The sequence below is a fragment of the Haemaphysalis longicornis genome, unplaced genomic scaffold (assembly GCF_048455015.1).
Source record: "Haemaphysalis longicornis isolate Haplotype H1 unplaced genomic scaffold, Haemaphysalis longicornis Haplotype H1 scaffold_8, whole genome shotgun sequence".
NCBI lineage: Eukaryota > Metazoa > Arthropoda > Arachnida > Ixodida > Ixodidae > Haemaphysalis > Haemaphysalis longicornis.
Window position 1 is genome coordinate 164,985,830 of NW_027526445.1, and position 18,264 is coordinate 165,004,093.

Genomic DNA, 18,264 nt, shown 5'->3' on the forward strand with positions numbered 1-18,264 from the left:
CACAGGGTCTTTGAGAAGCATACGCACGTCACAGTTTCGCGTAAAGACCAAATCAATGCAACTCCCGTGAATGGTAGTGGGGCACGTGTCGAAGCCGGCAGAGAGACAATGCGCAGAGTGCCTGGTCTGCATGTACTCGACCAGCCAATCGCCACTCTTGCGCACGTCAACGTTGAAGTCGCCAACCAAGACTGTGGGGTCAGAGGGTTTGGAGCGCACGCGCACACTTTCCATAGCCGCGTCCAGCTGTGCGGCAACGGCGTCTCGAGCGAGGTTGGGCGCGAGGTACACGGTCACCACAAAGACTCCGCCTCCGGCGTAGGCAAGGGTGTACAAGTCCTTGTACGGAGACGTGTCTCGAACGGGAGACGTGGCAACGGCGTGCGATATCATGTTCCCATACACGTTAGACACGAGACTAACACCGCAGTACTCGCCGTCCTTGCCGCTTCGAGCAAACTAGTACAGCTCGCTTCAAGCGCATGCGTTCGGCATTGAGCGCGGAGAGATAACACCTGCGGGCGCACGCCAACGGAGCACAACAACCCCCGACTAAGAAATGCGTTCGCATATACGACGACGACGACCACGAAGGCAGAACTACGAGGCGCGCGGTCACGTGCGCTCGCGCTGGAGGAATGCAGGCGCACGCCGCTCGATGGACGCAAGACAACCCCCGACTAAAAAATGCATTCGCATTTAAAACAAGTAGGCGGTAGGAGCACGTGCGCTTCAAGGAACGAGCCAAGGGGACGCAGCCAGGACATCGACCGTGCCTTCCGATCCTGGGCGGGAGCGGGCCGATGTCGCATCGGCACCGTCATCATAGGTGCACCACGAACCTGTCTTCGTGTTCCCAGCGGCATCGGTCGAGCACCAGCGGCAAACGTCCACGCTCCGTCGACGTTCTTCTCGACGGCCCCGAAAGCCGACTTTCATGCCAAGCCTACCTGAGACCTCCAGCGGCCGCCAGCACGACAGCGGCTACCAGGGGGTAGCCGCCCAGGAAACCAGTCGGGACCCGCAGAGCCCACGCCGTCCAAAGAGTGACCGCCCGCATCGAACACCGGCACCGAAACGATACGAGGACGGCAACCACCGAGTCGCAGCCACGCAAGGGGTGCGACACGTCAGCGCCGACGACAGCGGTTTAGGCCAGTCCATTATACGGACATAGTTGTAGGACACAACTGAGGAGTTGTGGTACGAGAGCAATTATCTAGAACTTGATTAAGGAGCGTATTTAGAGTGTACTAAGTGTAGGACTTCATTGTAGAGATTTTCGGTTTTGATTTGAATTGTATATTGAGCTGTTAAGTTATCGGTTTATATTGGAGGTGTGTTTTGGGAATGTTAGAGGCATGAGCCTGTGTCATTTGTGTGCAGTTAATTCACTGTGTGCTTTGCTTTCGGGTTTTTTTTGGGTGTGCATTACATGGGTGTTTTGTCAAACTCGTCAACGGCTTTCCTGCTTCCTTCTCTTCGAGCTGGTTGAGACAACCTGACCATCGGTTCACGTGACACTGAGTTCAGCGCTGTCCAGTTGACCTTTCATTCCTTGTGCACCGTGTTGTTTTCCTCGCTGATTTTCAATCACGAAAGTTCACCAACTCTCCCAAATCACAGTCCACTTGAAATATAAGCAGAGGTCTTTCGTTATATTGATTCACTAATGTACTTCGCATACTGCTCCAAGTCAGGGCTGTTGCAACAGTGGACATACAGATCATAGAAAGCCAAAAAATAAACACTAGCGCATCGCAAACTTTATCTTGTTTGCAGCATTAATTACAGAGAGAGATAAAAAAAGCAGGAGTACATCGAACTCTGCCTTTATTATGCAGTTCATGTTGCGCACAGAAGCTGATCAATAAGAAGCATGCGATTATCCCTCGGTATCGAGTTTTACTGCTAAATAGAGGAAAAAAAATGTTTCAGCAAATCGATTTCCCCGAGGAAATCCGAGAGAAGCCGAAGCAACTTTGAAGTGACTGCCAGCACTATGAATTTATCAGGAGTAGAGGAATACTATACTCTGTTCCGTGTGATGAAGAGAGGAACCGCAGCAAAATCTACAGAACTGACAAATGAGGCTACAAAACCTAAATGGTAATTATACCAGCATAGCAGAAGAAAGGCGATGTGATTGGCACAATTATTAACGCATCGCCTACACCTCTAAAGGAGTAAACGCAGGCTTTAAGGAAAAACAGATCTAGTGAGACGAACGAAACTTCGTTCCATACATTCAGTATGTGTTCGTTTTTGTTCTAAGCCATACTTTTCCAACAAAGATGTGCCAACTCCCACAAAATCAAGTGGTGCAAATTTTAAGGCAACGAAGAGTGATCAATATGGATAGAGCTAAAGGCAAGTTGGGTCAATATGACAGCAAATGTATATTGCATAAAGGTTTGTTTTGTGGTTTTGTGCATTGCGTAGTGTATCGACTGCGCTTTTCTGGCGTAGAACAAAAACCTTGAATTGAGTGGCCCTTTGCAAGTTTCTTCATTCGTACTCGATGTACAGTTGGCCGTAAAAGTTCGCAGGATCTGTAGTTCGTGGTAGAACAGCTAAAAAGTTGCATTGTTGCGCCCTCTGCCGCCATGGACAATCTGGTTTCAAGAGGATCACCAAACTTGTGCGAATGCACTGTCTGCGCATACCTGTCTTTAATTAGTTATCAGGCATATGTGGTACTTGGCTCTTCCCTGAAGTGCTTTCATTATTCACGGCAGCTGCTGCGGCAGAGCGTCACCACCGCCGTTGGTATTCTCTCTCTGGTGGAACAAAAGAAAGCTCACAATCCACCATTTTCACGCCCGCGGTGCAATGTTGTCTGAGTAAGCTATGAACAAAGTAAAGCGCTGGTCCACCATTTAATTCGGTACAGCACAGCTGTTGTAGGCCATTTTCTCACGACAACCGCGTGCATCAACAATGTGTGAAGAAAAATTCTCATCAACGAGCTTGAATACTTTGGCATATTCATCTTTTTGTTAAATGATCTATTGCTCTCATTGTAAGATAGGTATCTTAAAAATCATAATAAAATATTCCGGTACGACGACAAAATGGCATTAAACTGCGGTTTTAGATCATTGAAGATTGGTTTTACGAGCATCCGGAATTCTGAAGGGGAACTAGAAACTGACATGTGCGTAGAAAATATCACAGTTTGTCATTATATACTTTAGAAACAGCCTTTAAAATAGTTCCCTAGTTTTTGCAGCCGCCTCTTGGCAATGGGGCGATTTCCGGTGCAATCCGGTTGCACTTCTTAAGCGCTGTAGTCCCACACAATGGCCGAGCGCCAGGCCGTAGAGTTTCTTGTACCTAATTTACAGTCATGGGTACAGTCAAGTTTACAGTCATTTACAGACACCCTATCATGTGTAGAAAATATCGCAGTTTGTCCTCATCAACCTTGAGAACAGCCCACTGAGTATACTGCAGGGCTACGGGCTCTCCCAATGAACTATAACCACTATGGAGACACCTATGGGAACACGAAAATAGGGTGCGCGAGATCGTGTCGGTGAGCCCCATCTCGCGTCACTAAGTCAAGGCTTTTAGAGTATCGGGACTCTTCTCTCTCATTGCTATGCGCCGCCAAGATTTTCATTGGTCGGTCGCCACCTTGTGATATTTGTTTACATATGGGCGCAGCCATTTTGATTTTCGGTGCCTCTCCTTTCCCTCTCTCTCTGCTGCGCGGACGCTAGGGCGGCCGGTCGCACTCTGCCCGTCACAAGCAGCGGCGGTTTTGTTGGTAGAGATGGCAACACTGCAAGCCAGAAATAAAATGGCCCCCAGACGCTACCGGGCGCACGAAGTGGCGGTACTCTTAAGCGTAACTTATTTAGTGACGCTAGCCCCATTGCGCAGAAAGTTGCACCTGGGGCATGACGGAGAGAGAAGACGCGCGCGAGCAAAGTTTCTCATCGTACAGTATGGCGGGGACCCGTGGACGAGGTACGTTGACGCGGCGGAGTACGAGCAAGAATGATGCGCGTTTGAGACCGGGATTGCAAGTACGGGACGGGATTGCAAGTCGGCGAGCGCGAAGTGCCAGAACGCCATTGAGGCCGAGGCGATGGGCATAGCCCTGGCGATGTCCGAGGAAATTTGCGACACGATCGTGGGCGATTTGGAAGAGGCCCTCCACAAATTGGCGCGAGGTCGAGTGAGTGGCAAGGCGGCCAGAATTATCGAAAGGTCGGGAGTTCGGGACACAAAACGAGTGGAGGTCAGATTGATCCCTGCGCACGCGGTCGACTGCTTTCCCTACTCGCCGAACTCCAACGAGACGGCCCATAGGGAGGTACGCGCTATGACCCCCCGCGCTCCCAGTGGCACTCGTATTGGTTGGGAGTGGTGGACGGGAACCAAAGACACAGCCAGGGGCTACAGCAAAGGCCTTGAAGACGCTGAAGCGGCGTCCACAACGTCGACGGTGGTGTTACAGCGAATGTACCCGGACGAGTACCCGAGTCATCAGTGCGATGTGTAATTGAAAGGACCGGCCCATGATGTGGGACCGTGCCGCCGACTGAGACGGCACGACCGTCGAAGAGCATATGGTTGAACTCCAGAGTGCCATTGAGTCTACAAGGAAGACAGACCAGTCATGGGCCATAAAGCAGGTCTGCACCGCGCTCGAAAGGCGAGGGCTCCGTAAAACGGGCTCGTGACGAGTGGGGTCGCGGAAGAGGGTGCGACGCCTCGCCACGTAGAGGCGCAGCCGTGACCCGGCTATCGCTAACTCTTTTCCAGTCCAGTGCAGTACTGTCCCGCACCGCTCCAGTTCATTATTTTCCTCCGAATTTATTTACTTTGTACCTCGTAGAGTATTTTCCTATTTTTCTAGACCCATCTCACAGTGTCGCTTTGTCGCCCTGGTAGTCCACGGGTGGTCATTTCGCCTAAAGTGACCAGCCAAAGTCCATTTATTTTTGTTTTTTTGGAACTATGCTACTCCTATGGAAATATGAACTATGGAACTCCTGGAACTATGAACCATGGAACTTTGGATCTTGAACTCCTACCATTCTTCTTTCCGTGCCCTGATTATCCGACCTAAGTTTGCTTTCATGATGTTTAGTCAGACGCGAGACTATTGCCCCATAAATGATCACCGGTAGGGCACATTCTTTGTATATTCAACGTTCTGGTGATAGAGGTAGCTAACCTTTACTATTTGGTGGTGTCCGCCGAGTGCACGCCAGCCCATTCCTAGTTTGCGCAGGATTTTTTTGTCATAGTTTGGATCAGCAGAGGTGGCCTGATGGAGGTAGTTATAAATTTATGCTTGTTCCTGTGTTCTATTACATATGCTGAAAAGGGCGCTTTCTTCGTGGGTATTCGTCATTACTTAAGATTTTTTTCGTAATATTTTTTATCTGCAGTGCTTTGATTTCTGAATTTAGCGCATCAAGAACTTCTTGCAGGTGTTTTGCAGTCTCGATTAGCAAGACCATGCAGTCTGCAAACTTGAGTCAATCAACTATTCTCCGTTTATTTAGAATCACTTGTTTTCCCAGTCAAGCATTCTCAATACTCATCCAGACAAGCTGTGAACAGTGCTGACGAGATGGGTCCACCGTGTCTCATGCCCTTGCGGATTGGTAAGTAGTCGCTTGGCTTGTGGAGGATATCCTGCCTGAACACCCTTTATATAAGCCGTCGTCAAGTCACATGGAGGTCGCCTTTCTAACTTGGTCTGTCAATGCTTCTAGCACCGCCTTGCCGCTCATTGAATCAAACGCTTTTTTTGTAATCTATAAATGTCATTTATTGTGGTTTATTTCAATATGCCGATTTTTTTCCGGCTTGATTGTTGGCGTGGATGTGATCCATTGTCGGTTATCCTTTCCTCAACCAAGCCTGTTCTCGGCCTGATGAGAATCTACACTCTTACTTATGCGGTTAACTGTTACTTTGGTAAACTGCCTCTTCATAACGGACAGTAGGCTTATGAAGTGTAGTGCTTAAGGTCTTTGGCGTTCTCTTCTTGTGAAGGGGAGTTCTGTGGGCGTTTTTGCAGGCCACGTCCACTTTTAGAATCCTCAAGTGTTCAGACAATATAGCACCGAGCTTGACTAGTACAGTAACTCCTCTGTAAGATCTGCTTTGCCGTCTACCCCTGCAACGTTTCACCGTTTCGTTTCCTTGGTTGTAATTTCTGCTTTGACTGTGGTTACGAGTGGGACATGGCGAGCGAAGCGTATACGCTTAGTGCCATGTGGTTCAAAGTCGCAGGCGTTTAGCCTTTTGTAAATCGTTCCGCTATTTTGATTATTGTGCCTATTTCGTGTGTAATGCACCCTGCTCACCTCTGAGTGTGTACATAGTTTTTGACTATAGCCAGAATGTTTTTAGTTGCTCTTAGTTTTCCTCCATTTTCCGTCGGTGTTTATTCGATCATTGCCACGTTGCACGCATAAATGTCGTTCGTTTTACATCTGGTAATTATTTCGACAGCTATACTGATTTATTGCGATCCTCATTACTCGACACTTTCACGCCCCGACGTTTCACAATGAGTTAATTCCTTGCCTTTGTTAGTTTTCCAGTTTTTTAAAGAGGGTACTTCTCCCACAGCTGCTGGTTGCTCTAGGAATCCCTGGTTAGTCCATAATTTAGCATGTCTACACCATGCTCGTCTTTACCAGTTCAATGCGCGAAGTTGTTGTAATGCGTTAATGGACATCCTACGTCCTTGCTCTTACTGACTTGATGTTGGGTTACGTTTCACACGTATTCTTCTTTCTTTTTTTGAGATTTACTTACCACGCACCTAACCAACCTATGATCGCTGCACCGAATTGTTCTTAGCCTTTCCACGTGCTGCAAAATTTCTGGGTTGTCAAATAAAAGGACATCATCTTCGATCTTATTTTACCGTTGGGATTTTCTTGCCCGCTTCTTATTCTTTTGTTCGCAAGAATGTGTGTTTATTATTGTCAGGTTGTTTCTCTCCGCAAATCTCCCCAGTATATCTGCTCACATCAAAGCTTCTAACTTACCATTCCCTCATCTGCTTCTCGGCTAATTGTGGCCTAAAGTCTCCCATCACAATTATTAAATATGATGTTACCCTCTTCACTGCTGATTCGACGTCCTTGTGGAAACTATCCTCGCCCTCATAGCCGCATCAAGCGGTTGGAACACAGGCGTGTACTATGTTTATCCTGTATCGCATGTTAGCTTGATTACCCCTACTGCGACTCTTTCGTTAAGAATTTCTGCATGTTCCCGTCTATTTGCATGTGAATTCGGAATCCAAACCCGTGCTTTCTATTTCCTTGATGTCTTCTGCAGCACAGAATATATCCGCAAGTGCGTTGCCTGGCGCCTTCTCCTGTAGTTCGAGCTTCGCTTGAGCCTATACAATCCCACTAATGTCCTAGAGCTCCTCCACTAGTACAGCTAAGGTTCTCTCGATAGACAGACATCGTGAGTTAAACGCTGCCAGGTTCAAATTCCAACGTCGGCCTGCCCGGACTCACAGCTTCTCAACACCCCGTGCTGTGTCATTGCCATGACCGTCGCCGAGGTCACGTACTCTAAAGGTGCTTGGAACTAAGGTGCGAACAAGCTTCTAGGTTAGCCTCTCTCAGTTCCTAGTTTGCACACAGTTTTTTTTTCTGAAGACGAGAAGGTGCACCAATCCTAAATGGCAGAACATTCTTGATATTAGTTCAACGGAAATGGCAAAAATCATAGTGCCCTTCCACCCTTTCCAGGGCAAGCAGCGTAGATGGGCACAAAACACGTGCGTTGTTCGTGAATTGCGATCAAGCATGCTTCCCGGATAGTAAGCTGAATATAACTTGGATGTAATTGAGTCGGATTCTCCCCTTTCGAAGAAAGCGCTGTACTGAGACCAGTCGAGAGTAAGGATTATCCACAACTACACTTTGAATAACGTAATGATATAAATAAATAAAACTCAGTGTAATGTTCCACTCTTGTTAGCAATTATTTCGATATAGCACCTTGTGTCGGGATACCTCTGATAAAGCAAGACGGGCAGAATTTTTTCGGTATGAGGTAATACCACGTGACGGCCATGTATTGACAGCTAATGGGAATCCTGTAAAGTCTGCAGCTTCACTGTAGCGAAAGTGTCCATGGAACGGGTGATATTTAAATAGCGAAGTTTTGCCCCGCAAAAAAACGCACAGGTCTATGAGGGAGGAAGGCAGAGCAATAAAAGTAAGAGAAGTAAAAGGCAATTCAATATTACGAAGGGCAATAAAATCACAGGCGACGCACATACAATGAACAGACTACATACATACACACAGACTATAGGCAGACTATATACATATAGACGCACGAACACACACACACACACACGCACACACACTGAAACGAAAACAGGTGAGTGAGTGGAGTATGGGTGGGTAGGTTAAGCCTTTGACAGTTCGGGGACGCGTGTAGAGGCCTGACTCCATGAAGTACGTGATGATGAGCTAAAGGCATTTTCGTGCCACATTAGGGGCCTCGAGGCCTCAGGATGTCCTCTGCAGTATTCGATGGTAGCCCCAACGCCTGGTATTCAGACATAAGTATGTGCCCAGCATGAGTATACGTAGCGATGGTGCGGAGAATGTAATCCACTTTCAGTGTCCCGGAAGTGTGAACAGGTGAGTGACGCTTTGCGACCAAGCCTGTGAAGGCGAGCGCGGTGTTAAAGCAGCCGGTGCAAAGCCGGAGGAGGATTGTCCACTCCGTTTGTGGAGTGTCCGTTCCATCTCGGTCCTCTGTTGGAATGACCGTGCCATCTGTGTAGACCAGAAGTTGCCCTGGCAGTTCCAGGTCTAAAAGGCCGGCAGCTTCCCGACGAATCCTGAACTCTGGCAGTTCATCCGCGACTTAGCTTCTGGCAGCGTGGTAGTGACGTCGAGGGGAAAGGTTGCGGGTGGCGGCGGGGGCAGACCGAAGCCACCTCGAGGGCTTCAATGTAGTACTAAAATATTAGCGGACGTGCTGTCTACGCGGGATTGTCTTCTCGAGCGCCGCCTCGTAAGGAATGGGGAACCCCCCAGGTTGCAGGGGGAGGCACTCCACACGCTGCAGATCTGCGTGACGAGCAGCCGGGTGGACCAGTTCCCGGTTTCAGTCAGGGTTCTGGCCACTGGAGAGTATCTTAGCCTGCCAATGCAGCTCCGCACAGTCTTTCAATGAGCTATCCTAGGGCTTTCCATTGAGCATCTGGAAAATCTACCAGTGGGAGTGCTTAAATGACCCGAGAGACAGTGAAAAAATTACACCATATTTCCGTGTGTAACCCTGATGTGGATGCAAAGGTTCTTGGGGGCTCCGTGTGGTTCCATTGGGTTGCCGTTATGTTGATGTATCTGGTGTTCACTAGCGCCAGAGGGAATTCCGCGTCCGGATCCACACCGGCGGCAAAGGCACGCATGTACTGTTGTGTTATGGTGAGTAGGTGGTGGTTCTCGAGGTGCCGAAACTCGTCCATCATGTTCTTGTCGATGTTGTCATCTCTGTGGTACAATCGGTAGTCTCCTTCAGCGTTAGTGAGGTAAAGGTTGTTGACATCGGAGCACCGGCTGAGAGCAACGTACACGCCCTCCTCTTTGCAGCTTTGTCTTCTCCTTCTTCTTCTTCAGCGGTTCCCCTACGGGAAGATGACTATGGTGGTTGAACTCGAAGCTATCTCGTGATAGATTGTTTTTTTTGCCAATCCCTAGGGGCATCCTGCCACAATCATCATCAGAGGCCCTGCGGACGGGGCACGGACGCGGACATCCTCCCGAGCTTATCCTCCTTCTTCAGCGGTTCCCCTACGGGAAGATAACGACGGTGCTTTAAGGCGAAGCTATCTCGTGATGGACTCTTTGATTGGCCAATCCCTAGGGCATCCTGCCACAATCATCACCAGAGGCGTTGCGGACGGGTCACGGATGCCGGACATACCCCCCAGCAAGAGATTCTTCGCATTTAATATCTTGATCCGGATCTCTGACTGGTGAGAGCACCTCCTACCCTTCACCAGGAGCTGGTTGCTGACCCTGACGGTGCGGGCTATCTGGTCCAACTGTGCCTCGACTGCACTCCTTCATGAGAGGGTTTCGTCGGTGGTCAGGCTGACGTACACAACTTTGCATCACCCGGCGAGATGTCTGCGGTTGAGATGCAGTGGAGCAGCACGTCCTCTTGGGCTAGGCTGCGAATGGTTTGCGATACCACTCCTTTTGACCTCGGATAATTGAAGTCCGTTGCTGGTCAGGTGGTTTGCCGTTTCATCAAGGTCTGCCTTTAGAGATGCGTGTACCCCCTGCCAGTTTTCTGGGGTCCCGGGTCCCGAGGGACCCGTCGTTGGCAGAGATGGCCATTTTTAACGGATACTCCAGCCATACCGGAATGCAGCTATGAAGGTTGGCCCCGGCCAGGTAAATGAGAAGTGGATGCAGGACGTTACCTTGCGGAACACCGCCCCTGCTCGACGGGGGGCGCTCAGGGTCCTACCAACATGTACACGCAATGTATATTCTGTTAGGACGTCGTTGACATATTCCCTGCACCTCGCCTCAATACCCAGGCCGTCAAGGGCACCCTGAATGGTCTCCTAGGGTATAGTGTCGAAAGCTTACTTGAAGTCCAGGAGCAGAAAGTACGATCCCTGTTCCCTGTGTCGGGCCTGCTCTAGAAAGGACTCCATACCTGCGAGGGGGGTCAGCAGTGCAGCTGTGCACCGGGTCAGACGTGCAGCAGTGATATGGGAGGAACAGGAGGCCGAGGTCCTTGCGGCCCAACTTTCCCCATGTTTCCAAACACAGCACCCACTGCCAATACCGCCCCTTATGGCCACTATGTTCGGGCCGGCTCACACGCCAGCAGGTTGCTCCCTGCTGCCGTACACGGTGCCCGACGCCGAGCCACCTAGGAGACCTGCTGATCCTCAAGTGAATGCGACCCGCAAGCCGATATTACAGTGGCTGAACTACTGGCGGATCTCCGGCACAGCCCCTGGATGCGCAGCACGCGTGGCTCAGACGAAATTACATATGCCATAATGCTAAACCTCGACACCAATCATCATCTACGCCTAGTTGGCATCTTCAACCTGGTGTGGAGAAATGGCACCATTTTTAGTGCTGGAGGACGGCCATTTTGACATCATTGAGGAACGCGTTCTAACCTCAGGGTGAGCCCACCTCGTATCGGCTCATCACCCTCGCTGGTGGGAACTCTCATAGAGATGGTGGTTCTTGGCAAATTGAAATTGCTAGAAAGCCTGCTAAATGCTCTCGACCAAAGGCACAGCGGCTCCTGGTGGTCCAGCTGCACTGCTGGCACCCACGCGTATGTAGTGTCCTTCCTAGAGCAGGGCCGACATGAAGGAGTAGCGTACTTCTTGCCCGCGGCACATGATATCACCCACCATCTTGACCTAAAAGTTGCCCTCGACAACGATGTGCACAATCGCAATTAAGCAGCCTTGAGTAAAAATCACTTATTTGGATGGAAAAAGCGTCCAGCCTATATGATGTGCTCGAACGGCAAGCTTATGGCATTCCGCCATGCACTAGATATCCCGCAACCTTTTGCTGCCGAATGTACATTCGTGTAATGTACTCGTCACAAGGTTGCTGTCACGCCTGTTTGTGATCCCTGCCGTGGGTACGAACAAACCGTCTATGCAGAAGCCGTGGATCTCGCGGGACAACTTGGGTCCTACGCCATACCTTGAACCGAACGGCAAAGTCAGCAATTATAGTAGTACTGCCTCTAACGTTCGGTTCAAGGTATGGCGTAGGACCCAAGTTGTCCCGCGCGATCCACGGCTCCTGCATAGACGGTTTGTTCGTACCCACGGCAGGGATCACAAACAGGCGTGACAGCAACCTTGTGACGAGTACATTACACGAATGTACATTCGGCAGCAAAAGGTTGCGGGATATCTAGTGCGTGGCGGAATGGCATAAGCTTGCCTGCCCTTACTTTGGTATCAGGTATCTGCGTTCACTCGCTTTCCCTTTACGTGTTTTAGATACTCTCGGAAGCCTCTGTGGCAGAGCGTGAGCATCGCAGTTGGTCTCCTCTCTCTGGGGCAACAGAAGACGTATTTTATGGCCACAGTTTGCGTGCGGCGCAACGTTGTCTCAGTATATGTAATTTAAAAAGTGATGCGCTGGTTGACCATGAAAGTGAATACAGCGGAACTTTTGTAGGATCTGTTCTGGTGAAAACTCCGTGAATCAACCGGGTTTGTAGAAAAATTCTCATCGAGAAAAATAAATATTGCGGCACAGCCAAGTTTGTAGTGAGTGCTCTCTAGCCCTTTACGGGATGAAGGCATTTTTGAAAGAAATGGCGCTGTTTGCCCTAGGGGTGCAAGGCTGGAAAGAACGGACTAACTGTTGGCCACTCTTTCTTCATCGGCCACTCGGCTGTTGCACCTCACAGGGATGCCGAACTTTCCGCTGAAATTTCTCAATGACAGGCAGGCCCGGATCATCTTTTCCCGCTTGATTTATTGTCTTACGAAGGTGCTACAAAGTGTTTCATGTCCATACACAGTGTTAGCACACGCTAGGACCCGCAGCAACCGTTTTCGCGAAGATCGAATCTGTTTTGCGAGCTCTTGTGGTCTCCCCACTTAAGGCGCGAACGCACGTGAACTGGCAAGAAGAGCACACGAGAGATCACCTCTCGAACGTTGGCGAGAGTGCGCTGGAAAGCAGAATGCACGATGCGGGGCGCACCTCTTTTTCTTTGCATTTTTTGCAAGCTCCTCACGTAGCGAAAACCCACGCACAAATCTGGACGCTGTATGGAACTCCTCCCCAGAAGGCACTCAAGTGCCCTCAGGAGTTTTTCTTGATATTTTTTGCGAGCTCCATCGGACCGAGTTCAAACTTAATGAGCTTGTTGCTGAAAAATTGTGCGGGGTGCACTAGTGGTGCAAGCTTGCACAAAAAGCAGAACTGGCATCCCCTCTCCTTCCCTCGGAGAACCAGCTGTGCACTCAAATGGATTTCTAAAGCTGGCACCGGAAGTTGTTTATTACAGGCACGCCCAGCTGGTTTTGTCCACAGGCTTCCACATTTATCTCAAACTGACGCGCATTAGCACACGCTAGAACCTGCGCCAACCGGCTTCGCAAAACAGGCGTCCGTAAGACGAGCTCTGCAGTTGCCGCATCATGCGCGAACGCACGTGACCTGGTGAGGAAAACGGCACGCAAGAGATCCCGCCACAAGCACTGGGCCGAGTGTTGCCGAAGGTCGAGCCGTGCTGGCGCGCGACGGTTCCACACCTAGGCGCCTATTTGTTCCGCTTACGCGGCTGGACAAAGGTCGTGCGGAGAACCTCGCGCAGCAGTTTTTCCTTCGTGTTTTATTCTGCAAACGCCAACAGACCAAGCTCAACCTGAAACAGTTATGTTATTAAAATCGCGCTGATTTTTGCCACTTGGATGACTGTCCGTACGCGTTGTTTCCCTTGTAATGATTGATAGGACCCTCCCCGGTCATGAAAGCTCTTCAAGCATAAATGCACACAGCCTGTCAATGCTCTGAACCCAGCCCACTCCGCGGCTGTACGTGCAGGGGTAGGGGAGCAAGAGCTAGCCAAGGTTCTTGTGGCACAATTTGCCCTTTGTGTCCTACCAGTGCACACTCTCCCAACACCGCTTCCGTTGCCCATGCTTTGGCCTTGCTTGACCTGCATTGTATATTTCCATTCAGCATAACTGCCTGTATGCTTTAAAATGCTGCCGCTTCTCTTCATTCAGTCCGTCATTGCTGATAGCAGCCGCGATTCTATGCCTTCATCAGTGCATTTCGGAGGCGACAGGTTAGCTTCTGCTCGCCCTTTCTGCGTCTTGTTTCTCCATTAGTCAGTCGTTTCTCTTCTTTGGCGCCAATACTGCAACGTCAACGCAGGTGGTGGCAAGGCGGAAGGGGGCGACCGACTGACACGCGCAACCATGCGGCAAGCGATTGCACCACTCTCAGCCACGTAATCACTTTCACCTCCATAAGCAGCTCACGCTGTACTTATCTGCCATGACAGGTGCCATTTGCCCTTCAGATTATGTGACCGGAGTGCTCACAACGGCGCCTTTATTGTTTCTGTGGTTTAGGAGGTGCCGTGTTTCTCTTACACGGTTACTACTACTCAGCGTTGGTACTGTTGCAGAACTACAGACAAGAGGAGCAATTTTGCGACCGCTTGGAGAACCGAAAGTCTCTGTAGTGGGTAAATGCGTGCAATCAAAACCCAACCGGCAATGTTTGATCCTCTATGCTGGCACAGGTTTTTTTTTCTAACGAGAAATATTTTGGGGCCGAAAAGTGTGGAACATGAACAGACGAAATTTGTCTTTGCGTTACCACAGAAATCTTTCGCAATAAAAATAGCCGGAAGACAAATTCCAAGCTTGGTTTATTATAAGGACTGCTTTGTCAGAATACGGTGGGGGCAGTTTTATGGCAAACTTTGAAACATAATGAACATTTCAAATAGAACATGTGACGGTGAGAAGTAGCGACTCTACATGCACTTTGCGCCAACTTTTTTTGTGACGTCACAAAGCCTAGTTTGTGCCATTCGCGGCCGCCGAAGTAAGTCTTTGGTAAGACGCATCATTGGACGATTGTAGTGGGGCCTTTTCTTCTGTTTGATAGCTTAACTTCAATGCTAAGTTTCTTTTAACACACCAAACATTATTTTTAGTGCTGGCTCACATGATGTCACATCTAGATACATCACATTAGCGGGAAATTTGAACGCTTTTCAGTACTTCTTTTGTTGTTTCTGTTGAAAAACATCTTTTGTGGCCGGAATGGACCTGAGTAAAGTATGAAATCCTAGTAGTCAAATCAAACAAGTTTGTAGTTTGTCTCGATAACTACTTTAAATGATGTTTTCTGTTGTATGCGCGTACATTGCTATGCATCATCATCAAATAGTTAGTTTAGTAGGTTTGACAATTGCGAGAAACTTGTCCTGATAATCGCCATTTATCAGGACAAGTTTCTCCTTGCGCATTTTGTAATACCTCTTAAAAACAACTGAATTGGTTTTCATCAGTTTAGAAAACGTAGGGCTATTCGTGGACAGGAGTGCGCAAAAGGGAGCGTTTCTCTAGGTGCCATATGTCTGTATGTGGTGTATACATTTTGTTTACTCACCATTCAAACCAATCCTTAACGTATCTTTCGTACGCCCACTTATTTCCCTCGGGTCCGGGTTACCGAGTATGTGCTGGGAAACAGATTAATCAGTCCGTCCGAACTGAGCGCACAATGGTGGCGAAGCTCCGCCAAAACAGGCCCAAAAAAAATCGTCGCTAAAGAGCACGACAAAGCCGTACGGCAAGCCCGCCAGCCAGCGACCAGGCACCTCCACGCGGGGAGCGCTGGGCAAATTCGCCGCGCCATCTCCAGAGGCACCGTAAGTGAAACCGTCCGCCCTCCTCCTCCCATCCCGGCGGGTCCGCCGCGTTGGAGTTCACTGACCCGCACGCCGCGAAAAACCCGTTGGCTGGTATAGGTATAGAGCTTTGATTTAAACGTTCTCACCAGAAAGCATCTACGATTTCAAAATAAGCGTATTAGCATAAAAAAAAAGACATCCCCCTCGCGAGGGGCACGATCAAATGCACAGCATTTCCGAGGGGGTGCGCCGGCAAGTCGTATCTCTTGATCGCGGGACCCGTGTCGCCATCTTTTGGAAGCGCGGGACAACTTGTGGCGCTTTCGAAACAAACGAGAAAGGAGTGAAGGATATAAGGCGCGTTCGGTGCATCGAAATCTGTGTCGGTTTCGTGGCTCGGTCGGTTGTGCGCCGGGCACCTTGCGTTCCGCCCGCGGCGTCATGGGTTCGAAACCGGGCGCCGGAAACTGTTATTTCTTCCTGGCTGCGGACTACGACAAGGCGCGCCTGCGGACTACGACAGGGCGCGCATGCGGACTACAAGACGCGCATGCGGACTACGACAGCGCACGCCAACGCCGCGTGACATTGTGAGTTACTAAAATGCTATGCATTTAAAAGTCCCCTTCCTTGTCGCGCCTAAATGACGGGATCGCATAGAGGCACCCGACGAGTGAATAATGAATGGATTTATTGTTAACAAGGAAAGGAAAGATCACCAGGAGGCGTAGTTTGTCTCACGTAAGGGTGGATACTGGAACGTCTGCTGGTGTGGGCAACGGGTAACACAACTGTACAGGAAAGGGAGGATAGAGAGAAGGAGAGGATACATATATACATATAAACAGGTCTAACAGGACATATATGTATAGTATATACAAGGTAAACGCTGGAACACGAGGGCAACAAAAGAAAAAGACCCACACAGAAAAAAACTGGAACAATTCAGCTTAGCTGGGGAGAAAGCGCAGAGCCGGTAGGAGTTCTGAGGCGTTGAGGTAGGACCCCAGGGCCTCATGGACTCCGTCCTGCTCTCTGGCACTGCCTGGTGGCTGCAAAACTCCTCGAGGGGCCGAGCCCCTCCCCCAAAGGCGGCCAACAGTTCCGTCTTCCCTGCAACAAACGGGGGGCACTCCAGTACGAGATGCAGCAAGGTCTGGACAGCCGCCCGACAGTGCTGGCACGACGGGCCGTCGACGAGCTCCAGGCCAGCTATCACTCTTAAGCAATGACAATGGTGGCGTGCCCAGTGCAATGTACATTACAAGTGTAGTAGGAGCACCCAGAGTATATAGCCAACCACTCTCCTCTTCTATCGGAACCAAACCACAATTTGTGCACCTCATACCGCAAAACCACACTGCTTTATGTTAAGTACGGTTTTCTCTCTGTGTTAAAAATGGGCACGCACTTCTCTTGGGTACGCCCCTTGTCAAGGGGGGTTGCATGTTCGCCATTTTGGAACTTTGAATGTATTCCCAACCTTTTTAGTTATCGCAGACTCTTCTCGCTTGTGTGCCAAACGGGAACTAAGCCCCTTTTTAAAACATGTTCGCAGGTCGAGTACATAGAGACACTTGGCGTGCGGGAAAGGATATCTTGGCTGGTTTTCAACGTGCACCTGACATCCCAGAAAGATAACACCTGCGGCCCTCGCTTCTCGTTGCTCAAACAACTCAGGAGCAGCCTCAATGCATTGTGAATTACAAGACTCCTAACGAGCTCCCCTTTCTGTGCATTGCTCGTGTTTATCATGGCAGTCTTACGTACACAAAAATTTACACACTTTGTTGCGCATTGACCAATAAATTCTGTTTAACTATTTTCCTCTACGTGCTTCCTACCTAGCGCGCTGCCTGTCTTCAATGTGTTTAAACAACATTTAACGCAACTGCTGTCTTCCCTTGGCTGGTTGCAGGAAATTGCACCAACAAGCACTTTTAGTTATGCCTCTCGTGGCTTTGGTGTTTGTACGTGTAGTGTTGTCTACTACTTGAAGTATGAGGGCTTGGAACCTAGACATGCCGATATAGTTGCTGCTTGTACTAATGTCTGCGCAGTTGTTATCATTGGGTGTTTTTATCGTGAATCAAGCGATTGCCTTTCGCCAGTTTCGACGCTGTTCCTACCAAACACGCTTTAGCTTCTACTACATCTCCCTCGAATAGTTGTAGCTGTAAGTAGTTATTAGGATGCCCTTTACATTAGCGACAAGTTGAAAGATTTTGTCTCTGTCGAATGCAGCTCGCTTTAGAAATTCATGAGCCTCCAATTTTGATAGATGACCTTTCAGGCCATCGGCAGAGCTCACCAACTGTGAGGGAGTGCGTACTCTGTTCCCGCGTTCTCCTCGAGAAAATGTTGTATTTAAATAGTCGCGTGTTTTGGAAGGTGGCCTTTGAGGCCATGGGCGTCGCGCCAAAGACTGTAAGGCAGTGTGTATTCTCAGTTCGCGCGTTTTCCTCGCGGGAATCTTGTCTGGAAAGTCCGGCTAGTCTTGGTCCAGCATTTTTCTCAAAGGAAAGGTCATGTGCGGCGTTAGATCGTCCAACTTGTTGTAGCACTGTAAGACGCAATAAAGAATCGCAAACACACTGGATTATATTCAAAACTGCAGTCACAAGAAGAAGCTGGTAAAAGCAACTTCTGCGTGAAACAATGTTCTATACTGAATAAATAATCCTGTCGCTCACTGCTTAACGCCAGACTGCAAAACGCATTTATGCTTGCAATAATGTTTAGGAAATAAAAACTTAAAATTACATTTATCTATCAGTGGCAATTTCAAGTACTCCGATCGCGATAAAAAGACGAGACTAGCGAATTTTGTAGAAAAAAGCTTTCACT

The 18,264-nt window shown here is 49.3% G+C and overlaps 1 protein-coding gene across 1 annotated transcript in view; it reads left to right on the plus strand.

Moving 5' to 3' along the window:
- The window catches only part of LOC144148772 (uncharacterized), an 85,587-nt gene extending 68,347 nt beyond the window's left edge, over nucleotides 1-17,240 (plus strand). Inside the window, exon 6 of the mRNA XM_077680283.1 lies at nucleotides 16,976-17,240. Within this exon, the coding sequence (XP_077536409.1) occupies nucleotides 16,976-16,988 (13 nt within the window). The 3' untranslated portion in view covers nucleotides 16,989-17,240. The remainder of the gene's footprint in view (nucleotides 1-16,975) is intronic.
- Nucleotides 17,241-18,264: the final 1,024 nt, after the last annotated feature.